Raw genomic sequence first — 8,897 nt, forward strand, 5'->3', positions numbered from 1 at the left:
GGCCAATCACAACGCACTGGATAGTTGGCCAATCACAGCACACCTCGCTTTTTCAGACCGATGAGCTTTGTAAAAATCGACGCGTTTCAGAAAGGCGGGGCATAGAGGAGAAACAATAATGTACAGTATGTGGAAAATAATGTGTTTTTTGAACTTTAAACTGCATAAACACATTTCATTACACCAAATACACAAAATAATGTTCTTTTTAGCAACATTATATGACCCCTTTAAAATGAATCAATAAATCAATTATGAACCAAAGTAAAATTGCTGTAAAATGCGTCAAAATTATGCAGGTGAAAATAATTTCAATAGGAATCCGCACAATTTAGAATTTAGAATTAGGGGTGTGTGAGGTGAAACATTTCCACCACATGGATTCCATGATTCAATTTTGTTTATCTTTCATCATGCAAAAACACAGCATTTACCAATATAAAGATGCTTAGATAGGAAGTGACCTCTAAGTAGTGCTTCATGCATTGCTACATTATTGATATTACATATACTTTGCCTGAAAAAATTCACCTAAATATATAGACACATCTACCATTGTTCAGTGAATTTTCTCAGACAAAATCCAGTCATTTCAACAGGAATCCACACATCCGTGAATTTCATGCAAGTGCAAAAACTTTCCCAACACAGATTTTACAACAAGTTCAAGTTGGTCACATAGATTCACTATATTAACCAAAAGAAAGCTGCTGGTTTGAAAGTAACCTCTGTGTGAGTGGTATACATCCCTACTGGACACTTTTGCCTGCAAATTTCCACTAATGTGAACAAATTTTTTCCATACTATGGAAGTCAATGGCTACCAGCAACTGTTCAGTTACATTCTTCAGAATTTCTTCTTTTGTGTTGAAAAGAAGAAACAAACTCATACAGGTTTGAAACAACTTGAGGGTGAATTTTCATTTCTGGGTAAACTATTCCTTGTTGCTCGTTTTACTCCCCAGCACTGGATGGGAAAATACAAAATACCATGTTTAACTCAAAAAACAGTTTTAAAAAGAATAAAAAATATTAAATATTTAAAATCTACTTAAAATAAAAGATACATTTTTGCTATACCCTGACCATATAACTCATTTATAATTTATAAATTGCATACATGTCCTTTAGGACATGTCAACATTTCAGATAAAATTTTTACAACACACGAAGGATATGAATCAGTCTTCATATCATTATTTGTTGATAGCCACATCACACCATAAGTGGAAGCACATTACGTAAGTCACTTTTTATGTGATGAATCATATTAAAAGAAACTTCCACCAATTATATTGGTATACAACAACAAAAGTTGAACAAGACACATTTTAGTGTTGTTTTTATGTGTTATTATTCCATGCTTAGTGGTGCCAATGTACCCAAAGAACAGAAAGTGTCAAATGTCCACTCTTTGTCCAACCATAGACAAATAACTTTTGTAGCTCTACACACATTTTAGTAGTTTAAAAGATCAGAAAAGTCTTGAAACAATGGCCTGCTGTTCCAGTGTAGCAGTGTGGTGTGTGTGTAAGCATCTGATAGGTAAATTAGAGAATGACTTGTTAATGATTTACAAAAGTTATACACTATAACCTTACCAGGACGCCAAATGTCACTTTGTACTACAAAACTTGAAAACACTGTATGCATGATTTCCAGAAAAACAATTATGTAAAGCAAGAAAATATTGTCTGTCTAACTCTGATGTCAGACGACAAAGATGTCATGATAATTTGAATACATTTACATTCGCACTAAATACATTTTACATTACAATTAAAATAGACAATGTGTATCATACAGTATGTAACTGCAAAACGATGTAAACATTCAAAACAAAAATAGGGAGTAACAGCTGGTCAAATGTCATTGACTAAGATCCACCCTCGCTGTCTCTTTTACCTCCTCCAAAGCTGTAAATGCTTTAGCTTAGCCAGTCACAAAAGGCCATGTTTACCTGAACTTCCCTCCAATCTGTCACCTGTATTGACCAGTGTCCTGACCCAGCTGACAGTGTTTACTCAAGCCCATAGTCTGTCTGTTTGCTTTCTCCTCCAGTGAAGCTCTCCAGCACATGTGCCCAGCGGTGATGTGCTCCCTGAGGAGGTCACATACTTGGGCCACCCAGTAAGAAACACATCACCTGGAAATAAGAGCTCTGATGAGCCACAGCTGGAGGACCTTCTCCTCAAGAGGCAATTCGCCTCGTAAACATTTCCAGGTCTGGTGTATGGAAATCATTATCCTATTGTAGAGATCCAATTCAGATAATGAAATGTATTAAAGTTAGCACGAAATAAAAATTCACCAGACTTATACAGACAATGACGTCATTGCTCTAAAGCGATACAAGCCTCGATACACGCTTCACTGAAAGCTGCCGGGATTTCTCGACACATGCTCCGAAGCCTCGGCACAGAACGTAACATCACTACTAGTCGTGGTTTTGGATATCTTGCCTGTCTTTGGATTATTCTCTTGCCCTCTGTTTGGACTCTGTTTGACCCTTGCCTGAACTATTGCCTGTGTTTCGGATTACCCATTTGGATTACCCTGTTTGGACATTGTTCTCCGGAGATCGACCACGCCTGTTTACCGGACTACTCTTTTGACTTGCCCATGATATGCCTGTTTGCCATTGTCCGACCCTTGCTTGTTTTGTAATCACGTTGTAAATAAAGCTCTGCAGATGGATCCGCACGCCTCTCGTCTCCTTCGCACCGTAACAGATTTCATCTTACTTTTTGGCCAAATGACAACAACTGCACCAAGCTGCATATTTTTGCTTTGAATAAATTTAGGCATTTTACCTCTTCAAGTGTGGGCTCCATATCACTATATGGGCCATAAAAATCTGATGTATGAAACATAATACAATATAAAACAATTTTTTTTTAGATATAAATATTTTGTCTAAAGGTTAAATAAACTGTTCCATTTAAAATCGATTTTTCTGACAGTTATTTCATACGTCAGGCTTTACAGTGTTAAAGTGCTACCATTTATCATAAATAAACACAAACAAACAAAAATAATTAAATATGTTGGTCTTGCTGGACATTGAAATGTAGCCTATGTTTTTTTCACTCCTGTGGTATGATTTCCATAGTTTAAAAAGTACTTAATATTTTTCATGGCTGATTTTCATATTTTAAGATTGAAAGTCTGGGGAAAGGTGAAAACATACTGTATGTCAGTTTTAATGTGACCACAAAAACACAAAATGGTACCCCTCATGTCCCTCATGAAAGTACCCAAAGTTGAAGAACTATATATTTTGGATAAATCAAAATAATCTAACATAAATATCCCCACATGATCTACCTGTCTTGTAAATCTACTATCAAATCATATTAAGAAACATGTAACTTTGAGTGTGATTTAGAAGTTTCTGACTTTTCTCCTAGGCTATATGAAATAAAACAATATAGCCTAATATAGATTTATACACAAATATGTTTTCTGCTTTGTTAATGAATATGATATATAAGTTACCTACATTACACAAAGAGTTTAGTGCTAGAAATGTATCTGAGGAGTTGCGTGTTAATCAGGCTGTTATTTGAGAGGGCGCTATGCCTTTAAGAGTTTCCGAGCGAGCGCTGCCTGCGAAACTTTGGGAGGCCGTTGGACTGCTGCACTTTGGATAATGAAGGAAGTGACGAATCCGCAATACTAGGAGAGAGAGAAAAAACTCCAGAGGAGAAAAACAGAAACTGGTTGAAGTCAGCGTGAAGCGCACTGTACTGAATGAAGGCGAGCGTCAGAGGCATGAGCACGAGTCTACAGAAGCTCACGAATCAAAGTTCCCTCAATGAGAGACGCGACACGAGTGCAAACACCAGATTGATCCGTGCGTGACGCGGCTCTCCTAAATGTTTATTTACCAAACGTGAACAGTCTCTAGACCTGTTTTAAAGGACTTTATGAATTCTTTTGTATATCCAGCTTCCACAAAATATGGATGAAGTAGTAAAAGTGGAGCCGCTGTGATGTTTTGAGGAGATCTGTCTGAAGAGTCTTGTGGGATGAGTCGAACCGCATCAGCGACTGTTATTCCCGTGGATTCTCCTTCTGAGCTCGCTTTTTGAGTTTTAGGATTATCTGGAATGTTTGCGAGGTGGATTTCGCCGGGTTCAGTTCGGTTAACTCTCTTGCTTTGGCTGCTCACGGTGTCAGTAACTCTCGGGTCTGCTTCAGAGCTGAAGGTGAGGGTTCGTTTGGCCGATGGACAGATCACAGATGAACTTCTGGAGGCGGACAGTGAGAGAGACTCCATCACTGTGGAGTTTAAACAGGGAGATGGGACTCTTATAACTTTTGTGGCCGATTTCAAGCAGGTAAGTTGAATATTGTGGCCAGAATGAATGTTTGTGGTGGTTTAATCTGATTGTCACATGATATCACAGAGGTGTGTTGAAATACAATACATTTCTTGACTTTTATTTTCTTCATTTTTCGTTCATAGTGGATTAATTATTTGTTGATTAGTCTGAATGTCAATTCACGCCTTTAATTTTTAGTTTTACTCTTAAACAGTTCTAAGTGATATTACATGAAGACAGATGCTCTATTACTTTCAGAATAAGCAGTATATATTCTGCTTATTTAAACTGAATGACCTTAAAATGATATTAAGAATCATAAGTTATTATTGTGTCTTGGAATTTCACAAATTTCACAAACCTTTTGCAATTTTTACGTATATTTGCATTTATATTCATTCTGACACAGTACTATACTTTCAGACAAACAAAATATGCTATATAAATTTCAATATAAATTTATCATATTTTGTATTTTAACATTTTATATATTATTAATAATTATAATTTTTTTATTACTAATTGTGAAATATATATATATATATATATATATATAATTGTCTTCAAATGATATTAAGAATCAGAAGTTGTTTCATAAAACTTTTGTGTTTTCTTTTTCCTTTCTTTTTTTATACAGTAATTATTTAGATGACTGATACTGTAATCCAAAGCAAAGTACAATGCATTCAATGTATCTTCTCAAAACCCATGTGATTTGAATGATTTTACCTACATTTCTAGCTCGACTGCATTTCTTTTTTTCATTTAGCAGACCATTTACAGTGATAAAGCCTCAAATATTGGTGATTAAACTTGTAATTTGAGAAGTAGTTACTTTTCCCTCCTTATACCATCATAATCAGTGCATTTGTGTTAAATCATCCACATTAGCGCTGAACGTCTGACCTGAGGTCAGATTCTTTCACCGGTGATCATACCATCAGGATTAGCAGTGGCACCGTCACTGCCCTCATCTGCCTCAGTTCAGTCACGTCAGCAGCCCTCTGCCCTCTCGCGTCCCCTGATCCTGCACAGACGTGGTTAGTGTGGGGGTTTGGATCACATTTGGGAAGGCTTGAACTTTTCCTTTCCTCTTTTTATCAGTTCCACTGGCAAGCCTGTCTCCATTCTTCTCGCATGTGTTTCTCATCTCGAGTTTCCCCTGTATCTCAGGGATTTATGGAAAGTTGAATTAATGATGACTTCCAGCTGGATTTACTGCACGCTGCACTGCAAAGGCTTTAACGGGGATGGAGGAAGACAAATGCTCATTCATTAGAAATATTACTGAATGAAGTATGGTTTTGCTGGCATCCGCCTAATCAGGTGCTAAGTGAACCCTCTGGATTTGATCTCCATAGTAGAAGTATTTTTCTTTTGTTATCTTTTCTACTCATTTCTTTTACATAAGCATTTGATGACAGATTTGGCACAGCACAGCTCTTAACTTTCGTTTATCAAAGCTGCCTGTGATTTCTTCACATCAGAAACTATTAGTTTTCTGGAATTTACATGTATGAAATGCCAACCATGGCATATTTTAGACCAGATTCAGCCAATATTGTTATTTTGTCTTTTACATGGCATCATTAAAGAGATCAATTCAAGAAGAGAGAAAGTTTTTCCTCCTGTTTAATGTTTTAAAGAAGTCTCATACAGTTTCCTCATCTCTGCACAAATTATATAGCATGGTGTTGTTTTGTCACCATTCAGTTCCAGTTTCAATAGAAATCAGATGAGATTGGAACATCACGCGTATCTAAAAGAAAAATGTCAGTGGTTGTGGCAATTTATTATTTTTTTGCATACATTTACATTTCCAAGGCATGCATTTTCATAATATAAAAAACAGGTATATCCGACTCAATCCGAGTAAAAGACTAGCCTTTTTCCAGTCTGTGTGGAAAACATTTGGACTGTTTGAGATTCTTACACCATTTGGTCTGCTTCAGCTCCATTTCGGGGCTGCAGGAATTCCAGTAACCAATCACAATCCAGCAGTGACTGTTTGGTGGAAGAGATACCATGTGTGATCATGAATCTTTCATCTCCAACTCAAGCTCTTCTCTTAAACTGTTCCATTGTTTTTCTAGTGGTATTGTGTTACTCAGCACTCTGCCTCTGCCCATCGGCAGCGGTGAAGATGAATTCATCTCAGCTTGCATCCTCTGCCAGCTGAGGAGCAGAGCAGTCTGCCTTTATGCTCATCTCTCTATTGGGATATCTGTGAGCTGCTTGGACTCAGTCCAACCCTCCTATTTGCTTTGAAATGTTATCGGCACGTTAATTTTTGGGCTTGCTGGAAACTTCATTATAGATTCAACTTTAGGGCAATCATTTATTGTTGCTCGTGGCAAAATGTGTTGCGTTGGCTTTGGTATGAGAAACTCATCATAAGTTCAATGGCATTTTGAAGTTGTTTCGCTTTTCAATTTGTCATTTTGTCACTTGTGGGAACTTGTCTGTCTTTTATGTCCCAGTTTTTTAATCAGCATGCAGTGTGTTTGGATGCAATCCAGGTGCGTGAACCTGCCTAGTCTAACCTGTTTCAGGAGGTCCCACTGAGTCTGAGTCATGTGAGATGGATGTGACCTTAACCACACACCGCACAGGCTTGAACAACCTCTCTCATGAAGCGTTATGACACAAATGGATGTTTAAAAGATTTATGTCAAGATGAATGACAGACCACACCCGTTGTGTAGATTTTGCTGTTTTATATTACAATAAAGGAGCTAAGAAATTGCATGACTGGTGAGGTATAAATATTGCATTGCAAAGTGCTGTATTTAGAGGTGGTTTGTGTCAGAATGCAGAAATGGCACAATTTGCCTTTCAAATCACTTGTAAAATTAGATTTTTTTTCACCTCACAAAATAGGCTGCTTGCAATATGCAAAACGGTGTGCATTGTCTCTAACTAGTTTCAGATAAATACAGGTTGAATTAAAATTTTCATGCAAGTGTGTCGGCAACAGGCGGGCCATCTCTGGCGGCCCCTTGGCTACAAGCTGATGTCTTTATTTAATGCAGAATAAGGCAGATGTTGACCCTTTGAATGCTGCTGAGTAGGACGAGGCCTCTTTTACCCGCAGAGAGAGCGGCACACACCGTTATGCAAAATGCTTTGAACTGTTCAAGTCAGTTGATCCAGAGCACATTTGCGCAGTGAGCAACTGAAATATGCTGATTTTTAATCATACTTTTCTTGAACCTCCAAGCACAGCAGTCCTTTAATTTGTGTGTTGCAATTTGGTAAAACTCTTGATTGCAGAGCACAGATTGCTTCAAAAAATCCCTGTGTGAACTCAAAATGGACTGTCTTCATGTTTGATAAATTGTCACAAGCAAATGGCAGTTTGATTGCTCAAGATTGCTTTCATTGTACCTTAGCAGCATACAGTGTACTTAATCAACATGGTAGTTTCTACCTCAGTCACTGGATTTGTAGATATGAAGGATACACAGATTTACACTTTTTTTTCAGTGGCAGAAGAATGGAGACCATAAATATTTGTAGTAATTGTGCACTGTAATTTTTGTTTTTGGTGGCTTAATGCAAGCAATATTCGCTATCCAACTTATAAATGAACTTCTGATGCCAAATTTTTCACTTAGGAAAAAGTGAGAGAATGTGAGCATTGCAACAGATGTTTTACCTATTATTTTATTTTTAATCACTATTGAGGCATCAATTGTTCTTTAATCCTGTAATTGTATTTCCTAATAAAGATACTGGGCAGCTGCCTGCCAGCTCACCAAATCTAGTTTTTATTTGCATAGGAACTTGGTGAATGCTTCTGGACCCTGAAGGTATATGAAGAGCATTGTACTACTCATAATTCAATCACTATATAGCCGGAATTAGTTTTCATTGTTAAACATGCTTTATCATTATTAAGGATTAGCTTTTTCCTTAAAGCCCCTCCAAAACGGCATGTCTTAACAGCCACAAGAGAATAAATAACCTCTGATCTGTTTGATTCATTGCTTTATGAATCAAGCCTTGGGTTACATCAAATCTTGCGGAGTCCAGCTTCCCGTTGAAAGGCATTGTATAACCCAGGGTTACATTTTTGTTTTCTTGATGAGGCATATCTTCATAGAAATGAGATGTACTTCCCCATTTAGTTCACAGGAACAGCATGAATCCTCCCTGGTGCGTTAGGGTCTTGTCTTTTCTTCTCCCACGCTCTGACGTCTCCCTCCGGGTCTTGTGCAATACTTTGTCTTTGTCTTGGTATGTTGTGTTGAAATATTGGCATAACGGTTGTAAAGAGGCATCAGGTTTAAGATCTTGATTATTATTGAACACATGAGCCTTTGTGCCAAATCAAGATGTTTTGTTAGTTATGAGATGGTTGTGGAAGGAGTAAACAGCCCATAGGAGGTACCGCCGTGATCCTGACTAGAGCAGATGAGCATATATCAGTGACCGTAAAATAGGCCTGGGCGATAAAACGGTATCGATATTTATCGATGGTACACCTTCTTCGATATCGACAGAAAAAATGTTCGATATAGCGCACGATATAGGCACGTGCTATGAGTGACGCAGACCGCACACACA

At 37.6% G+C, this 8,897-nt stretch overlaps 1 protein-coding gene across 1 annotated transcript in view; it reads left to right on the forward strand.

Moving 5' to 3' along the window:
- The first annotated feature begins 3,566 nt into the window (after positions 1 to 3,566).
- The window catches only part of LOC107709135 (out at first protein homolog), a 19,720-nt gene continuing 14,389 nt past the window's right edge, over positions 3,567 to 8,897 (forward strand). Inside the window, exon 1 of the mRNA XM_016513537.1 lies at positions 3,567 to 4,343. Within this exon, the coding sequence (XP_016369023.1) occupies positions 4,113 to 4,343 (231 nt within the window). The 5' untranslated portion in view covers positions 3,567 to 4,112. The remainder of the gene's footprint in view (positions 4,344 to 8,897) is intronic.

The sequence above is a fragment of the Sinocyclocheilus rhinocerous genome, unplaced genomic scaffold (assembly GCF_001515625.1).
Source record: "Sinocyclocheilus rhinocerous isolate Xijiao unplaced genomic scaffold, SAMN03320098_v1.1 scaffold626, whole genome shotgun sequence".
NCBI lineage: Eukaryota > Metazoa > Chordata > Actinopteri > Cypriniformes > Cyprinidae > Sinocyclocheilus > Sinocyclocheilus rhinocerous.